This window comes from Rattus norvegicus, chromosome 4, assembly GCF_036323735.1.
Source record: "Rattus norvegicus strain BN/NHsdMcwi chromosome 4, GRCr8, whole genome shotgun sequence".
Classification (NCBI taxonomy): Eukaryota; Metazoa; Chordata; class Mammalia; order Rodentia; family Muridae; genus Rattus; species Rattus norvegicus.
In genome coordinates, this window is record NC_086022.1 from 150,938,615 (window position 1) to 150,962,843 (window position 24,229).

The 24,229-nt window shown below is 45.0% G+C and overlaps 1 protein-coding gene across 9 annotated transcripts in view; it reads left to right on the forward strand.

Moving 5' to 3' along the window:
• The window catches only part of Washc2c (WASH complex subunit 2C), an 85,439-nt gene that overhangs the window by 25,752 nt on the left and 35,458 nt on the right, over positions 1–24,229 (forward strand). For 2 of the 9 annotated variants that reach the window (XM_039107428.2, XM_063285890.1), the window contains exons 1-11: positions 1,603–1,789; positions 1,869–1,991; positions 2,619–2,783; positions 11,114–11,176; positions 15,798–15,971; positions 17,643–17,736; positions 19,076–19,137; positions 20,693–20,737; positions 21,377–21,484; positions 22,484–22,565; positions 23,892–23,948. In XM_039107428.2, the coding sequence (XP_038963356.1) occupies positions 1,869–1,991; positions 2,619–2,783; positions 11,114–11,176; positions 15,798–15,971; positions 17,643–17,736; positions 19,076–19,137; positions 20,693–20,737; positions 21,377–21,484; positions 22,484–22,565; positions 23,892–23,948 (973 nt within the window). In that variant the 5' untranslated portion in view covers positions 1,603–1,789. Of the gene's footprint in view, positions 1–1,578; positions 1,790–1,868; positions 1,992–2,618; positions 2,784–11,113; positions 11,177–15,797; positions 15,972–17,642; positions 17,737–19,075; positions 19,138–20,692; positions 20,738–21,376; positions 21,485–22,483; positions 22,566–23,891; positions 23,949–24,229 lie in introns of those variants that run through there. The other 7 variants (XM_006237149.5, XM_039107426.2, XM_063285891.1 and 4 more) reach the window with 6 other exon arrangements.

Genomic DNA, 24,229 nt, shown 5'->3' on the forward strand with positions numbered 1-24,229 from the left:
ATTAAGCCTGCCCTAAACCTTCATCTGTTACACTCCAAATTAAACCTTCATCTGTTACACTCACCCTAAGACTAACCATATCCTAACCCTAATTCACAACTATCTCAGCATTAGCTGTAATAGTAAATCCTAACTACAACCCTTCCTTTTATGAATTGCTTCTGAGGTAATTTTTATTATAACAGAAAAGTAAATCAGGCACCTTAACCCTAACTCCCAAAATATTACTATAACCACAATATTAATTGTAACCCTAAATCTAATGTTTATCTGTAACACCTGCTTTATCCCTAGCCCCAAAACTAATGTGAGTTCTGCCATGACCTAACCTTGACCCAAGCAACACTCTAACACCAGCCCTAACCCTAAGCCTCATCTTAATACTAACCCGGACAGTAACACTGTAATCATCACAGTAATGCTACAGTAACCCTACGCTTTACCCTAGCTTTAGTAGGTCACTGCTGACTAGTGGGCAAGGAACCCATGCTCATAAGCAGTTAACTCCCCATTTCCTCCTTTCCTCAATCTGGATATTTCACACAAATAAAATAATCTGTGCTCGTGTATGACTGGCCTCTTTCGATTAATGTGTTTCTAGGTTAATTCATGCCCTGTCATATATCAGCACTTTATTTCTTTTGATGAATAGTAGTCCATGTGTGACCCGTCACCTGATGGGTATTTAGATTACTTCTGCTTTCTGGATATGGAGCAGCAGCACCTCAGTCAACGTTCTTGCACAGGTTTTTATCCGAGCAGGTTTTCATTCGTCTTAGTTGTATATCAAAGAGAAATCTTTAATGAGGTGCCAACAGAGATGGCCATAAAGCAAAAATCTGAAAGTTGGAAAAATAACCTGTATAGGAGAAATGTTATGATCTAAGGTGAGGACTCACCATATCCCAGGTACTGTTTTACACCTATTATCACTTCTTTTTTTTTTTTTTCTTTTTTTTTTTTTTCGGAGCTGGGGACCGTATCACTTCTTTTATATGCAGAAGAAAGTTTGTGGAATCTAAGTAACCTGTTCACGGGCACACAAAAAGGAAAGATAGGGGTGGAGGGGTGGGGTTGGGGATTTGGCTCAGTGGTAGAATAGCAAGCGCAAGGCCCTGGGTTCGGTCCCCAGCTTCCAAAAAAAAAAAAAAAAAAAGAATAGAAAAAAAAAGAAAAAAGAAAAGAAAAGAAAGATAGGGGTTATTTCTAAAAGTTGGTCTGGGCAGAAACAATTCAGAAAAGGGTACACAAGGAAGTGCTAGTGGAGAGCCAGAAGAGCTTTGGATTCCTCCCTCCCCTTTTTTCTGCCCGTGTTGATTGGCCTTGAATCTCAGCTGAAGGTGAGGAATTTCAAGCAGATCCACACTGAATTGAAACCAAGCGGGTGAGCAGGAGTACAACATCTGAGGGTCACTGAGTCCCTGGGCCAGTTACACACCACATGCATAATCAACAAAGCTACTGCGCATCCGGGAAGTCGTCCTCTGCTCTCCTTCCCCTTCTAGCTCCCGTCTGGTAGGCCACTGAATTCCTCAGCATGGGCCCAACTGGTACCACCTATCTCTTTCGCACCTCTAGAATTGGCTGCTTTAGCACCTTCTCTCGGGCCACACAGCCCAATTACCCAGGAACTGTAAACCTACGACTTCCTCTCAGAGCCTGCGCCCCAGGTCACGTGACGACGTCATCACGTGACGCGAACTATGTGACTACCACAGCGCTGGGTGGGCGCTGCTGGTAGCAGCTCCGGTAGTCACTTTGGACCTTGCTGAGTAGCGGTGCAAACGTGGTGAGGACGGCGGCCCAGGTGGGCAGGGCTGGATCCTTTGACCCAGACTCAGCCCTTCTTTTTGTCCTTCCCGCTGCAGATGAACCGGACGAGCCCCGACTCGGAGCAGCCTCCGGCGTCCGAACCCGTGTGGGAACGGCCCTGGTCGGTGGAGGAGATCCGCCGCAGCAGTCAGAACTGGTCGCTGGCGGCTGACGCTGGTGTGAGCGGAGGACCCGGGGCCAAGGGAGGGACAGAGCTGGGCTTACCCCTTCGCGGGGACAGTTTCCTCCAGTATTCTAGGCGCAATCTCAGACCCCGGGGAGGACGGCCCTCTAGGCTTCTTCCCAGCACTCTGCTGCGCAGACGCGGGTTTCCTTCCTTGCAGAGGCTTTTCAACCATGTCTTCCACGCCATCCTGCTGTGCAGAATTGTTTCTGTCCTCTTCAAGGATTGCTCTGTTTCTACTACGGAAGCCCTTCTGTATTAGAATTTGGGCTAAAAAGGGCAGCACATATTTTTAAGTAGGGAGGGCTGCTCACTTTGAGAGCCTAAGAGTTCAGAAGTTTAGTTTCACAATTTCATATAGGTAGGATTTCGGGTGTTATGTTACACTATGTGGTCTCTGGAGAATAACAGCCGAATAGAGCTTTAAATCCCTCTAGAAATGTGATAATTGGTGTGTGCGATGGACAACTTCAATCCGGTGAGGTTTCTTAATGCTTTTCAGGGTTACTTGACCCCAGATCAAAAGTATCATCCTTTTTCATAACATCTGGGAGAAAGGCAAGGGGTTCTTTTTTGTTCTGATCCACACGTAGTGTTGACACTTTGTTTCCTTTCAAAATAGCTTCTACAGTTTCTACAGGAGTTCTCACAGCAGACTATCTCCAGGACTCACGAAATCAAGAAGCAGGTGGATGGATTAATTCAGGAGACCAAGGCCACACATTGTCGTCTGCATAATGTCTTCAACGACTTCCTCATGCTGTCTAACACCCAGTTCATTGAGAATGTGAGTTGGTTTATGGCATCTGACTTTCGAATAATGCCTTCTGGGGAGTAAGAGCTATTGTAGTTTATAACGATAATTAGGTTCCCTTCTAAGTTTTGGTGGATAGATTGGCTCCTTTCTCAGAAATCAATGTCTTTTATTAGTAAAGTTTGTGAGTTTCACCAACCTTAAAAAAATTTAATAATAAGGTTTGTTTCATGCTGGTCTCTCTGTTTTTAGTTTTGAGGGCAGTTGCCATTTGATCAGAATGGTGTGCCTCTTAAAAAAGCCACGGTGCTCCTTTGGTATGATCAATTACGTGCCTGGCTTGGCCTGTGTGCCCCACGTTTGCCTTCAGTCCCCTTATCTTTGTAGGTCCAGTGTTTCCATCAGCTGTGTAAGTGGATGCAGATGTCTGCTTTGCATTCTGTCCATTAGAGTTTCCTTTTTCCTTTTCTTCTTCTGTTCTTTGAGACAGGGTTTCTCTGTATAACCCTGGCTGTCCTGGAACGTGCTCTGTAGACCAGGCTGGCCTGGATCTCATAAGAAATCCACCTGCCTCTGCCTCCCAAGTGCTGGGACCCCGCTGTCTGACCAGTACCGGTTTTCTCGGTTTGGATGGATATATGGCACAGAGTCCACAGTGAAAATGCTGCTGAGCTTTAAAGCACATTTGAGTTGTTTCCTCAGTGAGTTCCTGTGAGCTGCTGGGGATACACAGAGAAGTTATCTTGGTAAAACTACCATAGAAAAGAAGTGAAGTGACACACCTCATGTTCTATCGTGTTTGAGGCATGGGGTTTGGTGAGGGCTCTTCGTTCACTACTGTGTGTGCCAGCCTACCTGGCTCATTGAGTGGCTACCAAGTATTTTCTTTAACAGCAAAGGGAAGCTATTATGTTTGAAACATAACATGAATTCAAGTACACCCAATACAGATGATTGTACAAATATCTGGGATACTTGGGGCTAGAAGCTGTTTAGATTGCAGGTGTTTGGGATGGAATCCACAGAGACCTTACAGGTTCAGCATCCCTAAGTTGAAACAGCCCCATGTCTGAACTTTTTTGAATGTTATGCCATTGCTCAGAAAGTTTTGGATTTCCCAGTTTTGCATTGGGATGCTCAACCTGAAGACATTTTCTGACGTGCACAGAGCCTGGCTGTTCAACCTGAGCACTTATCTCCCTGGAGGGGTCAGTTAGGGTGTGTGCTCTCCTTATTGATGACAGCAGCCCCCGTTCTCATTAAGCTGGATCGGATGGTTTTATGTGCTTTTCTTGTGTGCAGCTCTCACTGTGCATTTTTCTTGCTACGTCAGGTGCTCAGCTCTTCTTATAGTTAATGTTGAGGTGCAGATCGGGCAAGGAACAAATTCTTTTGTACTCATGTGTCTGTACAGACTGGTACCAGATGATGCTTTTCCGGTGGAGGAGGCAAGGAAAACTTGAGTTTCTGATCATACACTTTAGATAGCCGCTCTCTTCTAGCTTTTTCTGACAAAATTTCTTAAAATTTCCCATAGCTTAGATTTTGTGAAAACTTTTTTTTTCCTTTTTTTCTTTATTAACTCGAGTATTTCTTATTTACATTTCTATTGTTATTCCCTTTCCCAGTTTCCGGGCCAACATCCCCCTAACTCCTCCCCCTCCCCTTCTATATGGCTGTTCCCCTCCCCATCCTCCCCCCATTACTGCCATCCCCCCAACAATAACGTTCACTGGGGGTTCAGTCTTGGCAGGACCAAGGGCTTCCCCTTCCACTGGTGCTCTTACTAGGCTATGCATTGCTACCTATGAGGTCAGAGTCCAGGGTCAGTCCATGTGTAGTCTTTGGGTAGTGGCTTAGTTCCTGGAAGCTCTGGTTGCTTGGCATTGTTGTACATATGGGGTCTCGAGCCCCTTCAAGCTCTTCCAGTCTTTTCTCTGATTCCTTCAATGGGGGTCCCATTCTCAGTTCAGTGGTTTGCTGCTGGCATTCGCCTCTGCATTTGGTGTATTCTTACTGTGTCTCTCAGGAGAGATCTACATCCGGCTCCTGTCGGCCTGCACTTCTTTGCTTCATCCTTGTGAAAACTTTTTAAAATCGTTCTCTATGTCTACTTCTATGGATTTTGTGTTTCTACTCATGCCTTTGTCCCCTTAGTAATAAGTCCTGTTCCTCTCCCCTTCCAGTCTGCCATCAGGATTCTTCAGAAGTGTGTTGGTTACGCTAACTGTAACTGCTTCCAGGACCTTTTACAGAGCCACATGGTACATACAGCTTCTTCCCATTGTGGAGGGGCAGCTGATGATGTTCGGAGAATGGCTAGTGCTTCAGGAAACTGGGAAAATAATCAACTTCACAAAATGCCTATTGCCTCTGTCTGCTTGCCTGTATATTTTCTTTGAACGCTGACATTGATTCTCAGGAATTACAATTCAGGTTAGGACACCACTGCCAGTTAGGTTTGTGAAGTTCATATTTAAAGTCAGCTGCGTTTCCTTAGTTTCAGAGGCAGCCTCATCATTGCAAACTCCATTTTAGAATTAGTAAAGCAAGCTGGACTTTGTAGGGCAATAGAACAGTAAGGGCGTTTTGAGGGCAATAGAAGTTGTATAGGATCATTAGTAAGGGTTCCAGAGGGAATCCTGAACGAGAACAGCTGATTAGTGTTGGCCTGTGTTTTAAATTCTAAGCAGAGAGGGACCCAGTTCTTAAGGTGCCACCCCTTGCCTTTCTTTTCCCCTCGAGACAGAGTTTTATTCTGCAGCAGTGCTGACCTCGGGCTCAGCAGTCCTAGTTAATGACTTCAGGTTGTTAAAAGAATACAGGAGGCTCAAGAGATGGATGGCTCAGGTTAACTAGCACTGGCTGCTCTTCCAGAGGATCTGGGTTCAATTCTTAGCACCTACGTGGCAGCTCGCAGCCGCTGGACCTCCATTCTAGGGGATCCACTGCCTTCTTCTGGCACACACTGCGCAGATATGCATGTAGGCGAAACACCTGCCCGAAAACATCAAATAATGAAAGACCACACGGCACTTTTAAAAGCCAGTTAAAGAATTTTTAGCTTTGTGGAAAAAATATTTAAAAAGAAACTTAAATTGATTTTCCGGGATCATTTTGTTAACTATAAAGACTATGTTTTCATCATTTTCTTCCTTTTCAGCCCCCCACCCCTTTTGTAAGGGAACAGGTGTCATTACTAATTGTCATAGAGAATCAATGATGTGGGGTTAAAGTTCAGAACCGTATTAGCCTATAATCCCCCGCACGTGCTATCCCTTCCCGCCAGCCTGCTTCATTTTTACAGATGTGCTTTCTTTTGACAAAGTAGCCTCTAATGCCTGGAGCTGCTTTTGCTACCTTGGAGTTGCCTTTTTTAGATTGCTCTGGGTGCCCTTAATTATCTTTGTCTGCCAGAGTCACCCTGAACGAGGCAGTACCCCTTGGGACAGGGTTTCACCATTTAGCCTAGTTGGTCTGGAGCTTGATGTGTAGACCTGGCTAGCCTTGGATTCATGGAGATCTGCTTGCCTTTGCCTCTCTGAGTGCATAGGCTTCACCCTTAGTCCTTGTGTCATTTGCTAACAGTCTAGCCATCTTGATTTTTTTAGAGATTTGTTTATAACTTTTTATGTGTGGGTATTTTGCCTGCACTCACAGCTATGTGTGCCACGTGTGTGCCCGGTGGGATAGATGCCCTAGAACTGGAGCTCTAGACAATTCTGAGTGGCCACATGGGCGCTAGGACTTGAACCCCAGTCCTCTAAAAGAGAAGCCACAAATGCTCTTAACCACTGAGCCATCTCTCTTGCCACAGCAATCTTAATTTTTTAAAAAAAGTTTTCATCATATATGTGCATTGTATGTGGTGTGTTATATGTTATTTTCATAAAAGTGCACATTACATGTTAGCAATCCTAATTTTAAAGTTTCAGAGTAAGCCTTAGCATTTAGCTAAACTCATTCATAGGTCTTAGCACAATCTGGATACACATACATCCTGGATACTTAAATAACTGAATGAGAAAACATAACTGAAAAGGACCAGAGCTGTGTGTAATCTTAAAAACCCACCCTTACTTCACTTACTCCTCAGGTCCTGTATCCCACTTCTCCAAATGAGGAAACGCTTCTTGAGGACAAATACCAAAGATATTTGCCAGTTCTGTTTTTTTTAAAGATATATTTATTCATTTCATGTATGTGGGTACACCGTCGCTGTCGTCAGACACACCAGTCGAGGGCATCGGATCCCATTACAGATGGCTGTGAGCCACCATGTGGTTGCTGGGAATTGAACTCAGGACCTCTGGAAGAGCAGCCAGTGCTCTTAACTGCTGAGCCATCTCTCCAGCCTTGCCAGTTCTATTATATACCTCTCTGAATGCTCATGAAATGGAGCAGTAAGGTCAGCCCAGGTAGAGTGAGGAAGTTAGCACTGATTAGCTGCAGTTACTGGGTACTACTCAAAGGTCTCATGGCCTTTAGGTCTTCCTGAACTGTTGGTGTTTTAGATGCCACCTTGGACTTAGCAAGCCCTGGATGCTGACCCGCTGAGGGGTAGATTTTTTGGTGGGGTTCATGCTCAGTATTGATGGCTTTAGACTTTAGCCAGAAAGTCAGCCCTTTCAGGTTAGAGGTCTTGCCATACAAATTTGAAATGACTCCAGTAGCTGTCCTATCTTAAAATCCCATGTAAAGTGTCATGTATCTTTATTTTTGTTGTTCTCATATTGGAAATGTTTGGTATAGGACAGTTAGGAAGGAAAATTAAGAATGCGGGGCTGGAGAGATGGCTCAGTGGTTAAGAGCACTTAACTGCTCTTTCCAGTGGACCTGGGCTCAAGTTCCAGGACCCATCTGGCAGCTTACAGCTGTCTACAACTCCAAGACTCGATATCTTCACACAGACATACATGCTCCCAAAACACCAATGCACATAAAATAAAACTACGTAATTAAAAGTAAAATGCTCAGGTTCGATTTCCAGCACCCATATGTCAGCTAACGTAGGTCCATAACTCCAGTTCAGGTGGAGACAGCACCCCCTTCTGGTCTTCTCAGGCATAAGGCACGGAGAGTGCACTTGCACACACACACAGGCAAAGCCAAAACATTTATACACATAAAAGTAAACCTTAAAAAAAAGTAAGAATGAGAGAAGCCACCAGAAGCATCAACTCCCCGAGAGGCTGGGACAAAGGTTCTAGGTCTCTTTTTACACAGATAATAGGCTTAAAAAATTAAGCCTACAGATAATTTATTACCTGAAATTAATAAGCCAGCAAACATCAGTTTGTATCTCTGTAGTCTGGATGACTCTGTGTGTGTGTGTGTGTGTGTGTGTGTGCGTGTGTGCACAAAACAATATGCATTTACAACCTGCGTATTTCTTAGTGTTAAAATAACTTTTTACATAGCTTTTGAGACTTTTTATGAACTTTTTTTGAGACAAGATCTCGTAACCCAGACTGGCCTTATGTTGTGGAGAATGAACTTTAATTCCTGATCCTCCTGCCTCTGTCTTCCTTCTGCTGGGATTAGAGACCACCTGATTCTTGAAATTAATTTCTATTCTTACTCCATTAATATGACCATATCAAACATACGTAAATAGTCAGCTATCAGCTTTATATGAAATACTTCATTTGTTTAGGAAAGAATAGAGGATAGCCACACATGGTAAGAATATGTAGCACCTAGAATTAATTACCAGATTTTGATATTTCTCCATATTTGCATCATAGGAACCAACTACCTTTTTATTTCCTAACTGTGATCTTTAGGAGAAGTATCTTTGTATCTCTGCATTTTTTTTTATGCCCTTGGAGTACATATTTATGAGTGTGTGTGTGCACACGTGAAGGTTTTATGCCTTGGAGTATTTATTTATGGGTGTGTGCACCCATGAAGAGAGCTTTTATTGTATAGCTGTTCTGTCCTCACCGAACTGTGTGTATGTTCATGTGAACATAAGTTTAGTTTCCCATGTAATTTACTTTAAGTTATTAAATATTATAATCTAATATACTTCATAGGGCAAGTTGCTTTAACAGCTTGTTTTTGCAGACAGGATTTTGCTGTCTAGCAGTCTTCTGCTTTAGATTGCTGAAAGTCAGCCTGTAAGCATGAACCATCATGATCAGTTCCTCAAAATTTCTATTTATTTAGAAATAGTCACTATTTTATCTTTGTTTTTTTAACTTTTCTCTATGAATTTGACATATCTGCCAAGGTTGAGAATAGCCCTAACCTATGGGTATAAACGTCTAGAAGATATTTTGACAATGCGTCACTTTAGCAAAGACAGAAGTAGTACTGGGGCCAGACTTTATGGCATCTGATCCCTCAGGCAAGGACTTCGCACCTGCTTTAGAGAACAAGGCGTGATTTCCTCCCAAGGCGCAGGCCTCAGATCCAATTAGAAAGCAGTTGGTTATCACCAGAGCAGTCCTGCCTCTCAGGTGGGTATTGCTGTACGCAGAGTCCACCTCTGTGGAAGACATTGCTGATTCCTAAGCGGCTACCTGCATAGTGGTTTTTAGCTCTGTGAAAGGAGGAAGCTTCCGACCTGTTTCCAGCCTGATGTCTCTATGCACCACAACCAAAGTGTGTGGTGTCCTCAGAAATAGAATCTTTTCATCTAGTTGTCATGGGCACAGGTTGATTGTTCTTAAATCAAAATGAAATCACATAGAATGCACTGAAATAAAATCTGGACCTTTGCATGCATCAGCGTCAGATTGTGGATTTTTAATTAGGGATGCTTATAAAGTCTTGCAAATATTCCAATAATCTCAAATATAAAAGCTTTAGGTAAAGAATATTGACTGATTTTTAAAATGGCTTAGGTAGTTTCTTTTAAAAAGTGTAGCTCAGTGTGTTTTAGTGAATTCATACTTTTGTAACCCTATTGTCTCTACAGAACATTTTCATTATCCTATATAATCAGGGCTCTCTAAAGGAATAGAACTGATAGGGTGAACATGTATATCAAAAGAAGATTCATTAGATTGGCTTGCAGGATGTGCTCAGGATCGTCCAGCAATGTCATGCTTCAAGACAATGGCCCGAGCGTGCAGTAGTTGTTCATCTAGGAGCTTGCCTACCCAGCGGTCTCCATCTGGTGCTGGAGGCCTGGAGGATCGCTGAAGAGCTGCGGATCTTCAGTCTCCACTAGAATCCTGAAGAAGGTGGTTCTAGCATCAGCAAAGGAATGCCTTAGCAACAAGTTAGATGAACTTGCTAGCAAGAGTGAGCACAAGAGGCAAAAGGCAAATTTTCCTTCTTCCATGTTCTTTTATCTGGGCTTCCACAAGAAAGTGTGGTCCAGATTCTGGTTGGGTTTCCCTGCTTCAAATGGTATGACCAAGAAAATTCTTCACAAGAGTCCAGGATAGTCAAGGTAGCACCCAAGATTAGCCATCAGACCTACACTCATATTGGCTTTTTCTAACAAATATGTTACACTGCAATTGTTTAAAAAATTGCAGAGCGTTTCAGGATGGACAGATACTTGTCAAAGAGGCCTTCCTTGGTCCTGTGTCTTCCGGCAGGTTGTTGGGGCACTTTACCTTTTTTCTTTGATTCATATGAGATAAGTAACAAAACTTTCAACCATTTTAAGCAACAGAATAAAAGTATATTTTACCTTTATTATTTTCCTTGTTCTAATTGTTATTTATCTAGTTGGTAAATTGTACCAGTTGATATTAGCAATAGCCTTGTGTAAAGGTACCTGTATTGTTGCCCTGTTAGAAATCCGGGTTAGGTTAAGTGAAAGTTTGTATAGTTGAGATCATAGTGTTTCCAGAACTCTTTGATCAGCCAGATAGTTCCTTGTGTTTTTTCAGTCATTCATGTCTTTTTCTACAGTTTAATTTCAGGCGAATTATTATGTTGTTATTTGTTCATGACCCCACTGGTGGTGGTCCCTGTTGTTTTTCAAAAAGCTATTTCCATTTTTTTATTCACTTTATGTTTGATTGCTGCCTCCTCCCAGACCCCCTCCCATAATCTTCCTTTATAAACCTTCCCCCACCCCTCACCTTCTCCTCTGAGAGGGTAGAGGGTAGAGACCCTCCTAGATATCCCCTTACCCCAGCACATCAAGTCTCTGCAGGACTAGGCCCATCCTCTCCCATCGAGGCCAGATAAGACAGTCCAGTTAGGGATGTATTCAACAGACAGATAACAGCTTTAAGGATAGCCCCACCCCAGTTGTTGGTACATACACGTGGGGGCCCTGGGTTCAGCTCGCGCATGCTCTTTGGTATTTCTTTTTTAGTTCTTTGTATGGAGTGTTTACCTGTGATCCCATTCCAGTGCTTAACTGTTTTCAATGGCTTTGCTTCCATACTTAGCGGGTGTACGATGAGGAAGTGGAGGATCAGGCGCTCAAGACGGAGGCGGAAAAAGCTGAGCAGGTACTTGCACTGAACCCTCCTTTCTTTGAATTACTAATCTGGAGAAGTGATAAAGACGGTGATGAGGACTGGCAATGTGGCACATATGGCCTTTGACAGTGGGCCAAGAAAACGTTTCCATTTTTTCCTGAAATTTAGCCTGTTAGTACAGAGATAAAATAATAGCATTAAGTGTGGAGCGGAGTAAACTACCCAGGTTCATAGGCCACAGAGGAAGCATCGTCTTGTCCTCCTCCTCCTTCCTCACCCACCTCTTCCTATCCTTTAAAGATCTAGAAGCCACTCTTCCTCAGTTTATATAGAAACAGGCCACAGCCTGAACTTCGGGAAGTGAATGTCACAGAGGTGAAGTCCCGGTGTCCCTATCTTTTTTGTGATTGTATTTATTCTTGTTTCTGTCACATCAAAATTAACTAGGTGAATATCGGTTTAGTATGTGCGTGTTTGAGGAGCCCATGGGTACAAGGTGTGTTAGGCCAGAGTGCACTGTGCAGTGTGTAGTTATTGGAGCTGCAGGAAACTGATGATTTAGGACACTTACTCTCAGAGGCTTCCTTGTCTGTTGAGGCCATTGGTTATTGCATGGCTGGTAAGTGTTTTGGAAGTTCGCACAAGGAGACACTTACTGTTAAACTAGCCGGGAAAAGCTTCAAGATGAGATTTTAGTCAAATGAAGAAGGAAGGGCAAGTAAAAGGCAGTGGATAGGCTTAGGCAGTGGGTAGGCTTAGGCAGTGGATAGGCTTAGGCAGTGGGTAGGCTTAGGCAGTGGGTAGGCTTAGGCAGTGGGTAGGCTTAGGCAGTGGATAGGCTTAGGCAGTGGATAGGCTTAGGCAGTGGATAGGCTTAGGCAGTGGGTAGGCTTAGGCAGTGGGTAGGCTTAGGCAGTGGGTAGGCTTAGGCAGTGGGTAGGTTAGGCAGTGGGTAGGCTTAGGCAGTGGGTAGGCTTAGGCAGTGGATAGGCTTAGGCAGTGGGTAGGCTTAGGCAGTGGGTAGGTTAGGCAGTGGGTAGGCTTAGGCAGTGGGTAGGCTTAGGCAGTGGGTAGGCTTAGGCAGTGGGTAGGCTTAGGCAGTGGGTAGGTTAGGCAGTGGGTAGGCTTAGGCAGTGGGTAGGCTTAGGCAGTGGGTAGGCTTAGGCAGTGGGTAGGCTTAGGCAGTGGGTAGGTTAGGCAGTGGGTAGGTTAGGCAGTGGATAGGCTTAGGCAGTGGGTAGGCTTAGGCAGTGGATAGGCTTAGGCAGTGGGTAGGCTTAGGCAGTGGGTAGGCTTAGGCAGTGGGTAGGCTTAGGCAGTGGGTAGGCTTAGGCAGTGGATAGGCTTAGGCAGTGGGTAGGCTTAGGCAGTGGGTAGGTTAGGCAGTGGGTAGGCTTAGGCAGTGGGTAGGCTTAGGCAGTGGATAGGCTTAGGCAGTGGATAGGCTTAGGCAGTGGATAGGCTTAGGCAGTGGGTAGGTTAGGCAGTGGGTAGGTTAGGCAGTGGGTAGGCTTAGGCAGTGGGTAGGCTTAGGCAGTGGATAGGCTTAGGCAGTGGGTAGGCTTAGGCAGTGGGTAGGCGTAGGCAGTGGGTAGGCTTAGGCAGTGGGTAGGTTAGGCAGTGGGTAGGCTTAGGCAGTGGGTAGGCTTAGGCAGTGGGTAGGCTTAGGCAGTGGGTAGGCTTAGGCAGTGGGTAGGTTAGGCAGTGGGTAGGTTAGGCAGTGGGTAGGCTTCGGCAGTGGGTAGGCTTAGGCAGTGGATAGGCTTAGGCAGTGGGTAGGCTTAGGCAGTGGGTAGGCTTAGGCAGTGGGTAGGCTTAGGCAGTGGGTAGGCTTAGGCAGTGGATAGGCTTAGGCAGTGGATAGGCTTAGGCAGTGGATAGGCTTAGGCAGTGGGTAGGTTAGGCAGTGGGTAGGTTAGGCAGTGGATAGGCTTAGGCAGTGGATAGGCTTAGGCAGTGGGTAGGCTTAGGCAGTGGGTAGGTTAGGCAGTGGGTAGGCTTAGGCAGTGGGTAGGCTTAGGCAGTGGGTAGGCTTAGGCAGTGGGTAGGCTTAGGCAGTGGGTAGGTTAGGCAGTGGGTAGGCTTAGGCAGTGGGTAGGTTAGGCAGTGGGTAGGTTAGGCAGTGGGTAGGCTTAGGCAGTGGGTAGGCTTAGGCAGTGGGTAGGCTTAGGCAGTGGGTAGGCTTAGGCAGTGGGTAGGCTTAGGCAGTGGGTAGGTTAGGCAGTGGGTAGGCTTAGGCAGTGGGTAGGTTAGGCAGTGGGTAGGCTTAGGCAGTGGGTAGGCTTAGGCAGTGGGTAGGCTTAGGCAGTGGGTAGGCTTAGGCAGTGGGTAGGTTAGGCAGTGGGTAGGCTTAGGCAGTGGGTAGGCTTAGGCAGTGGGTAGGCTTAGGCAGTGGATAGGCTTAGGCAGTGGATAGGCTTAGGCAGTGGGTAGGTTAGGCAGTGGGTAGGTTAGGCAGTGGATAGGCTTAGGCAGTGGATAGGCTTAGGCAGTGGGTAGGCTTAGGCAGTGGGTAGGTTAGGCAGTGGGTAGGCTTAGGCAGTGGGTAGGCTTAGGCAGTGGGTAGGCTTAGGCAGTGGGTAGGCTTAGGCAGTGGGTAGGTTAGGCAGTGGGTAGGCTTAGGCAGTGGGTAGGCTTAGGCAGTGGGTAGGTTAGGCAGTGGGTAGGTTAGGCAGTGGGTAGGTTAGGCAGTGGGTAGGCTTAGGCAGTGGGTAGGTTAGGCAGTGGGTAGGCTTAGGCAGTGGGTAGGCTTAGGCAGTGGGTAGGCTTAGGCAGTGGGTAGGCTTAGGCAGTGGGTAGGCTTAGGCAGTGGGTAGGCGTAGGCAGTGGGTAGGCTTAGGCAGTGGGTAGGCTTAGGCAGTGGGTAGGCTTAGGCAGTGGGTAGGCTTAGGCAGTGGGTAGGCTTAGGCAGTGGGTAGGTTAGGCAGTGGGTAGGTTAGGCAGTGGGTAGGCTTAGGCAGTGGGTAGGTTAGGCAGTGGGTAGGTTAGGCAGTGGGTAGGCTTAGGCAGTGGGTAGGCTTAGGCAGTGGATAGGCTTAGGCAGTGGGTAGGCTTAGGCAGTGGGTAGGCTTAGGCAGTGGGTAGGCTTAGGGAGTGGGTAGGTTAGGCAGTGGGTAGGCTTAGGCAGTGGGTAGGTTAGGCAGTGGGTAGGCTTAGGCAGTGGGTAGGCTTAGGCAGTGGGTAGGCTTAGGCAGTGGGTAGGCTTAGGCAGTGGGTAGGTTAGGCAGTGGGTAGGCTTAGGCAGTGGGTAGGTTAGGCAGTGGGTAGGCTTAGGCAGTGGGTAGGCTTAGGCAGTGGGTAGGCTTAGGCAGTGGGTAGGCTTAGGCAGTGGGTAGGTTAGGCAGTGGGTAGGCTTAGGCAGTGGGTAGCCTAGGCAGTGGGTAGGCTTAGGCAGTGGGTAGGCTTTGCCAACAAGGGTAGGCCATGCTTGGGGCATTGCCCAAGGGGCACCAGGAACATTGGGCGAGCTTTCTACCCCTGAGCTTCATCCCCATTCCCATGGACTAGGTTTGTGGGAGGTCGTGGAGGTCGGGAAAGAAAAGGAAAGAAGAGTTGATGAGTGCTGTGTGCTTTGGAAAGTAGGCCAAGGGATGAGAGGACAGCAGCTCCCTGGTTCCCATGGCTTGCCATGTGACCTCTCCATACACATCCTTGCCATCTCACTTTGGAGTCCACACCCAAGGAAGATTATGAGCCTTACTTTTGTGTGCTTTAGGAAGTACTGTCTTTTCATTTGGGGAAGAATGGCCGATTGTCCTTACGTTTATTGTGGAAGTCACTTAAGAAGGTTGATAAGAAGCTGTCGATTCGGATATTAGAGACCAGGAAGCCAGCTATGGCTCTTTCTGCTCCAGCCTTTTAGGAAAGTGAACTTTTATTAATAGTTCTCATGCATTTGCTACTCAGCTAAGTGAATATTATTGTTATATTGTACCAACATTATATTAAAAAGTGGTTAGGATATAGTGAAATAGTTTTTGAATGTCATAGGACTAGATATCAGAGCCTGGTTCCGTCCCTTACAGCTAAAGGTAGGTACCTTGAGTCATTGAGCACACTTATCCACAGACCTGTTTTTACAGACTAGGTTGTGGCTTCTTTGTATGTGTGTTTTTACAGACTCGGTTTTGGTTCGCCTCGCCTCGCCTCGCCTCGCCTTGCCCCTCTCCTCTCCTCTCCTCTCCTCTCCTCTCCTCTCCTCTCCTCTCCTCTCCTCTCCTCTCCTCTCCCCTCCCCTCCCCTCCCCTCCCCTCCCCTCCCCCCCCTCCCCTCCCCCCCCTCCCCTCCTCTCCTCTCCTCTCCTCTTCAATAGGGTTTCTCTATATAACAGCCCTGGCTACCCCTGTCTCTGCCTCCCTAGTGCTGGGATAAAAGGCCTGTGCCACCGTGGCCTGGCTCAGTTAGATTTCTAATTTGAATGTTCATCTGCTTTTCCAGATGAAAAATTAGAATTTTAGAGTTTAGGTTGTTTGATCGATGCCCAAAAAGTGACAAAACTAAGATTTAAAGCTTGTACATTGACTCCAAAGTCTGTGTCAAGGCATTCAGTAGACATGACTCTGTTAACATTTTGAGTTAAAATTTTTTGAGGAGGGCATGGCTTTAGAGTTGGTATATTGGAGACACACACTGAAGGATATTTTCTTTGTAGGAGAAGACTCGGGAACAGAAAGAAATAGATCTGATTCCTAAAGTCCAGGAGGCTGTGAACTATGGGTTACAGGTCCTGGATAGTGCGTTTGAGCAACTTGACATAAAAGCAGGGAATTCGGACTCTGAAGAGGAAGATGCCAATGAGCGGGTGGAATTGATCCTTGAGCCAAAGGTAAAGCATTTGGTTACAGTATGATGGTGTCTTGACTACTTTGCTGGGCACAGGGTGTGTAAGGCATGGCCTGTGTATGTTCTTAGCATTCCCAAACTGACCTTTTCTGAGAACCTTCCTTGACACGCTGAGCATTTCAGGGGTACAAGGTAGGGAAAAGTTACAAGGCATATTTCTTCCTTCTCTAAGGGTTTTAGTATATAGTTTGTGGGAGAGGAAGCATTGACACGAGCGACCATCCTCAGAACTCTGCAAGAAAACTGACTTATAGCTTAGAAGTTATAGGAGAGGGGTGAAACTTTTAACTAGATTTGGTTTTTTTAAATTTGATTTTTAACTCTTAAAATTTATTATTGATGTATTAGTGTGGGGCATGTGTGTCCATGGCACACAGCTGGGAGAGGGTAGCTGTGGGGTGGTTCTCTTTGTACCTAATTCCTGTCCATAGATGGGCCTTTACTTATCCACTGTTTTTGTGGCTCATTTTTATTTTAACCCCAACACCGAGAAGACAGAGATAGGTGGATCTCTGTAAGCTCAAGGCCAGCCTGGTCTAAGAAGTAACTCCCAGGAAGTCTTCCTTTGCTCAAGCCACAGAGTATCTGCTCCTCAGGAGCTTCCCGAACTCACCTAATCCCAGCCCAAATCTCCTGAAGTTTTGTTTTCATTTTTATTAGAAAAACATAAAATATATATAATATATATAACATGTTTTAAAGTGTCCATTAACTGTAGAATGACTCATTCTAACTTGTGCATGTGCCACATACTTAATTCATGGTAAGGACACTCAAAACCAATCAAATATAATGCATTTTATTAACTGTAATCATTCTGTTGCATTGTTAGCTCTTGATCTTATTTCTGCTAACTGGAGTTGATTTTTTTTTTATTTGAGACTGTAATTTAGTTACAATGTTTCTTCCTTTTTCCTCCTTAACCCTCCTGTATACCTCTCTCCACTCTTTCAAATTCATGTCCTTTTTTTCCATTAATTGTTATTACAGTCATATGTGTATTTGTATAACATACATTCCTAAAGAACCTGTTGAGTCCATATAATGTCACTTACTTGGATGTTTTCAGGGCTGACCATTTGGCACTGGAACCAATTGGTGTGCTCTTCCCACGGAGGACTCCTTTCCCCTGAGGGCTTTCCTCAGTGCCCTGAAGTTCTGTGTGTACGGGTTAGGCAGTGAGGCCTTTGCCTCATGCAGTCTGACATGTTGGTTGGTCTTAGAGTCATCCTTGCTCAGCTCATGTTAGGGCTAACTGAAGCTTCTGTGTCCTTTGACCAACCGTTCTCCCTCTCGTTTCTAGTCTCTAGGAGATTTGGGCTGGGATTAGGTGAGTTCGGGAAGCTCCTGAGGAGCAGATACTCTGTGGCTTGAGCAAAGGAAGACTTCCTGGGAGTTACTTCTTAGACCAGGCTGGCCTTGAGCTCACAGAGATTCACCTACCTCTGTCTTCTTGGTGTTGGGGTTAAAGGTGTTCACCACCACTGCCTGGTGGGATTTGAAAATTTCCTTCTGACCTTGTCCTGCTTCCTTATTTCTACCTTGGGCTATCGCCTCATCTCATTTGAGATGCAGGTACAGCAGGACATTGCGTAGAGCACTTGGCTTTATTCTCACCCTGTGTTTAATGGTGGCGCCCTTTCCTTCCTTGAAGGACCTCTACATTGACCGGCCTTTGCCCTACCTCATCGGGTCGAAGCTCTTCATGGAACAGGAAGACGTGGGGCTTGGAGAGCTGTCCAGCGAAGGTGCGCTTTCTCACCAGTGTCCCTCCTGCTCCCTGCAGCTTAACCTTTTATGGAAAGTCATTTCAACTTTAAAATACTATTGCAAGAGCAGTGGCGTGCCCATAGATCTCCCTCAGGTGTGCTAGCTAATGCTTGTTTACTCGTGCTTTTGTTCTCTGTCATACCTCATAGTGTGTCTGAATCTCCATAACTCTAATGTCCCGAGATCTCCGCATATTTCTAAGAACAAGAGCATTTTCTTCTATAACCATGCTGTAAGGTGATTCTGTTGTTCCTTAATCTCTAGTTATATTCAGATTTTTGTTTGTTATCCCATCAAAGTCCTTTACTATCTCTGCCTGCCTTCTCTGGGGTAAGACGTAAAGCATTTGGTTGTTAAACTGCTCTAGTCACCTTTTAATTTCATTTAACTTTTTTATGTTTATTTATTGTATGTTTGTGGCTCTGGATGTCAGATGACAGCCTATGGGGGTCAATTCTGTGTTCTATCATGTGAATTCCAGAGGCTGAGCACCCATCTTCAGGACTGGAAGAAGTATCTGCAGTATCATGACAGTGACTTCTAATCTGATACAGTTTCCTCCTCCTCCTCCCCCTCCTCCTCCTCCCCTTCCTCCTTCCTCTTCCTCCCTCTTCCTCTTCCTCCTCCCTCCTCTTCCTCCTCTTCCTCCTCCTCCCTCCTCTTCCTCCTTCTTCCTCTTCCTCCCTCCTCCTCTTCTTCCTCCCTCCTCCTCTTCTTCTTCCTCCTCCTCCCTCCTCCTCCTCTTCCTCCTCCTCCCTCTTCCTCCTCCTCCTCGCTCCTCTTCCCTCCTCTTCCTCCCTCCTCCTCCTCCCTCCTCCTCCTCTTCCTCCTTCCTCCTCCTCCTCTTCTTCCTTCCTCCTCCTCCTCTTCCTCCTTCCTCCTCCTCCTCTTCCTCCTCCTCCCTCCTCCTCCCTCCTCCTCCTCTTCCTCCCTCCTCCTCCTCTTTCTCCTCCCTCCTCCTCCTCTTCCTCCCTCCTCTTCCTCTTCCTCCTCCTCCTCTTCCTCCCTCCTCTTCCTCTTCCTCCTCCTCCCTCCTCCTCTTCCTCCTCCCTCCTCCTCTTCTTCCTCCTCCTCTCCCTCCTCCTCCTCTTTTTTGTTAGCTTGACATCCTTGTAGAGTAAAGCCAATTTATGACTTATTTTTTAATTCATAGGAGATACTTTGAAATTCTATTAATTACAAAGGTGCTTTCATTCCAGTAAATGGCAATAGTGTCATTAAAGTCTCCTTGATGCTATTGTGCTTGGCTACTTGGAGAAGTTGCCTCAGACATTTTCTGGTAAAATCGGTACTGACTTTTACAACTCTTCCTGACAGAAGGCTCTGTGGGCAGTGACCGCGGGAGCATTGTGGACAGTGAAGATGAGAAAGAAGAGGAGGTGAGGACATGGTATGGCCAGGTCATGGAGGGCAGGAAGCTTAGGATGTATGATGCAGGCTGGGTGTGTTACATGCTTCAGAGTTAGGGAAATAATTTCATAAAACTTATGGAGCAAAATCTGAAGTTATTTTTCTTAGGGTTGAAATTCTTTTTTCTAGTATGTAGAGAGAGAAGTAAGGGGAACTGCTTTGATCCCTTCCACCATTGCTTACCCCTCTTCCTTTCTATCAAATTCCTTCACTTTCCATTATATTTTGAGGAGAGAACAGCTTAGATACTGTAGCACTGTCTCTGCCTTGAACTTAGTCTTGGACTGTCTTGACTAATCTTAGGAAGAAATACATAGCTGTAATGAACAACTTTAAGAAGATATGATGATGATGGTGGTGGTGGCAGTGGTGGTGATGGTGATGATGATGATGGTAGTGGTGGTGATGATGGTGGTGGTGGTGCTGCTGCTGATGGTGGTAGTGGTGGTTGTGATGGTGATGGTGGTGGTGGTGATGGTGATGATAATGATGGTAGTGGTGATGGTGATGATGATGATGGTGGTGGTGGTGATGGTGATGATGGTGGTGGTGGTGGTGATGGTAATGATGATGATGGCGGTGGTGGTGATGATGGTAGTGGTGGTGATGATGGTGGTGGTGGTGGTTGTAGTGATGATGTGGTGGTGGTGATGATGACGATGGTGGTGGTGGTCCTGCTGCTGCTGCTGCAGCAAGTATTGCATTTGTGCGCAGTGTCTATAAAGAGCAGAAGAGAGTATCAGATGCCCTAGAACTGGAGCTACAGGCAGTCGTGAGCTGCCTGATGTAGGTGCTAGAAACCAGACTCTAGTCCTGTGCTCTCTTAACCAGAGTCACCTCTTCATCCCTTGAAGAACTTCTTAAGTCCTCTAATGAAGGCATCTACTTCATGTTCATTTGCTGAAGGTCCACAGAGGACAACCTTGATCCAGAGTTGGGCACCTTGAGTTGTTCTTCAGACAATGAGTATGAGATCCTAAAAGGAGACCATTTTGTGTGTCTGATTCTCATTTCTTTAATGTTCTTTCTCACACTTGCCCTCCCTCTCCTGCATTCCTTCCTCCAGCTTGGCAAATGGAGACCCTAGAAGTAGAGAGCCTGTTACCTTGCTACAGATAACTGTGTTGGGTCCTTTGTTTTTAGCTGTCAGTGTAGTAATTGTTGGTAGCAAACTGACCTTCAGTTTTTGAGCTTGATGAAGTAGTTATCCCACTAGAGGGAGCGCAGAGATTGTAGTGCACAATGTAAAGAACACAAACTGACTTTCTATGATTTAATTAAATGATCTTTAAATCTGAAGGTTAGAATTGGGAAATACAGATGGTATGAATGAATCATTAGATCTATCTGTTTGAAACATAGAAATTATGGTAGCTGGACAGTTCTAGCACTATTGCCTGAATTCATCTTGTCTGCTACTTAAGGTCACTGAGAGTTCAAGCATTTCTTCTGCCTGGCACAGTCACTTACCTCTGAGACTGATAAGATCTTTTCTGCATTAACATCAAATTTTTTCACCCACAGGAGTCAGATGATTTTGCCAGTCATAGTGACAATGAACAAAACCAGGTAAAGCTCGTGTATTGAAATGAATTCATGGGGTTGGGGATTTAGCTCAGTAGTAGAGCACTTGCCTAGCAAGCACAAGGCCCTGGGTTTGGTCCCCAGCTCTGAAAAAAAGAAAAAGAAAAAGAAAAAAAAAAAAGAAATGAATTCATTTTAAAGCTTTAGTTGAAGCATAGTGTGTTTACTAAATTTCTTTTCTTCCTGCTGTTGGTACCAGGGGTTGAACCTAGGGACTTAGGCATGTTTCGCAGGCTCCGCATGGTATTTGTATGCCAAGTCTCCCAGATGACTTCTGAATGACACATGAGGATTTGCGTAGTTACTTTTCTTTGAAGTGTGTCATGTATTTAGGTTAGCCACCTCCTTTGGATATTACCTTTTCCAAATGTTGCTTTTTAACCATTACTTCTTGTTAATTTATATTCCTCTAATAATGAACATTTAGAAATTTTAATATCTTCCTTTGATAGTTTTGTTTTTATATTCTTACTAAAAAGTAAATCTTTGGTTTAGCTTGTAATAAATTATATGGAATATATGTTCCAAATGTGGTTATGTCTTTAAAGGGAGAGATTGAAAATTGATAGTGTCTCCTTTTCAGTTTGGTGACTTGCATCTAGAAGTTCTGTTCTTCCTCCTCAGCATATCACACAGATGAGTGACGAAGAAGAGGATGATGATGCTGACCTCTTTGCTGACTCTGAGAAGGAGGGGGATGATATCGAGGATATTGAGGAAAGTGCTAAGTCTGTAAGTATAATTATCACTCAGTGAGGTCTTAGAAGAAGTGTTTCACGTTGCTCCTTAATATTGACATTTTATTTCTGTTGTCATCTTACATATCTGTAATGGTGTGTGTAGCCAGAGGTAAACAGTAGCCCACTTCCTCAGTCACTTTCCCCTTTGGGTTTTGAGTCAGGCTCTCACTGAACCTGGGACATACCAATTCAGCTGAACTAGTTGGTCAGCAAGCCCTGTCTTTATCTTCCCTGCTCTGAGATTACACAGAGCCACTTGTAGCTTTTTATGTGAGTGCTAGGGTTCTGAACTCTGGTTCTCACACTTGCGTAGCAAGCGTTGTCCTGAGTCAGCCATCTCTACAGCCCCTATATTAGTAACTTGATTTTTTTCTATTAAAGATTGTCTGTGAATGTGCTTTTGGTGTATCTGTGTGTCTGTGTTTGCACACGTGTACTTGGGTTCCTAGGGAGACCACATGCCGGGGTATCAGATTCAGTTCCAGGATGTTGTAAGACATCTGACATGAGCTCGTCTCTATTGTCTCTGGCTGGTAGTTTATAAACAGCAGTAAATGTCCCTCCTAGCATCTCCAGCTGCCCTCCTAGTCTACTTTCCTTAATGCTGAGGATGCTTAAGTCAGCTCATTGGGAATATAGTCAGCTCCAGAATTTTGAGATCAAATACTCTCCTGTCCCCCTCCGTATATTTTCTTACTGAGGTTCTTAATTATTTAAAAAAAATAAGTAATAGTATCTGCTTTTAAGGAGATATTTTGTGAATTCTCTTACTTACCAGAGCTTTATAGGCTCCATGAGTTTCAATTCCTTAATAAAGTCCTGTTTTTGCAAGTATATTCTCATGCACACACATAAGTAAATCTTTTCTAAAAGCCCTGTTTTATTTGTAGTTTGATTTCTTTGCGACTGTTGATAATAGTTTTGTTAGGTGTCCAGAAGTTTACTCATTTGTTAGAGATTTTTGGTTCGTTTTTTGTTTTTTTGCCTGTAGAAAAGACCTACGTCTTTTGCGGATGAGCTGGCTGCTCGGATCAAAGGAGATGTCTCAAACCAGCGGAAAGAGGGACACACAGGTGAGGTCTGAAGGCAGGTTAATGGGATGGTTCGTGGTGCTGTAGTCTGCTTGTGCCGCTTCACACATGCTCTGTCTCTGTCTGTCTGTCTGTCTGTCTGTCTCTGTCTGTCTATCTGTCTGTCTGTCCTTCTCTCTCCCCGTCTCTTTCATTTTTGAGACAGCATTTCACATATTTCATGCTAGCCTCAAATATGTGATGTAGGCAAGGGTGGCCTTGAATTTCTGATCTTTCCTTCTCCTTTGAGTGCTGGGGATCAGGAACAACGCCACTGTTCCCAAACGGGGTTCACTGATTACTAAGGCATGCTGGGCTTAAGTTTTAATTCTTGATCTTCTTTTTAATTAATTATTTTATGTTTGTGAGAACACTGTTGCTATCCTTAGACACACCAGTAGAGGTCATCGGATCCCATTACAGATGGTTGTGAGCCACTATGCAGTTGCTGGGAATTGAACTCAGGACCTCTGTAAAAGTAGTCAGTGCTCTTAATCTCTGAGCCATCTCTCCAGCCCTAGTTATTGATCTTTGTTGTGTTTTCTTAGACTACTTTATTGTTGTTGTTTGACATTCATTTACTTGCGGGGAGGGGCATGTGTGTACCTTGATGCAGAATTGATTTTTCTCCTTCCTCCTCCTGCCTTGTGGCTTTGGTTGTCAGGCTTGGTGCTAAGCACTGACCCTTGAAGCCCGTGGCTCTCAGCTTTCCTAGTGCTGCGTCCCTATATTACAGCTCCTCATGCTGTGGTGATGCCCAACCATAAAATACCTTTGTTGCTACTTCATAACTAATTTTTCTATTTTCTTAATGAATTATTTAATGAATTGTAATCTGTGTTTTCTAGTGGTCTTAGCTGACCCCTGTGAAAGGCTACTTTAAGCCATGTCAATGGCTCTTGCAGTCTACTTGATATATAGATTCCATGAGTATCCTATTTCTCCCCTCCCCTAGGACATGTGCATATCTATGTAACATCTTACATGCATAGAAAATGGGAACCCCAGCACTGGACAGCAGGTTGTGAATCCAGGCTTTATCTTTACTCTTAAATTTGACTAATAAAAGAGTACTATCCATTGCAGTCAGGTTATGTCACAGTAGAAGGCAGGATAATTCCTTCCTGGAGTGTAGCCCTGCTGTGCACGTTACCTACAGCCTCTGCCTACACTGCTCTAGTGAGGGATCTAGTGGAGCTGAGATAAGACTTGAGTCTCCCACTCTTGGCCAGGGTCATGAGGATGCAGTCTTGAGTAGCAAATCAGTGTCTATAATACGAATGCTAGGTATTGTTAAACCTCTGAGATCTCATAAGTTGTCCTCCACAGATGGAAAGCCTCAGAGGACAGTGAAGGAGAAGAAGGAAAGGAGAACCCCTGCAGATGGTAAGCGCTCCGCTTGTTAGGAGCCTTTGTGGAACGTTTTCAGTAGAGCTTGTATGTGACCCTTCCATAGTAACTGGTGACATCGGTGTTGCCTTGCCATTGTCTCCACCTATGGGATTGTTGCTTCATTTGTTTTTCCTTTCTCTAAACTTTGCATGTGGCAGTTAAACTATATTTTTTGCTTCAAAGTAAGTCAGTCAAGAAAATGAATCACTTTTTTCCCAGTCATTGTTCCCTTGAGGATAAGAACCTTTGAGGGACTTCCCTGGATTGTTTGAAAT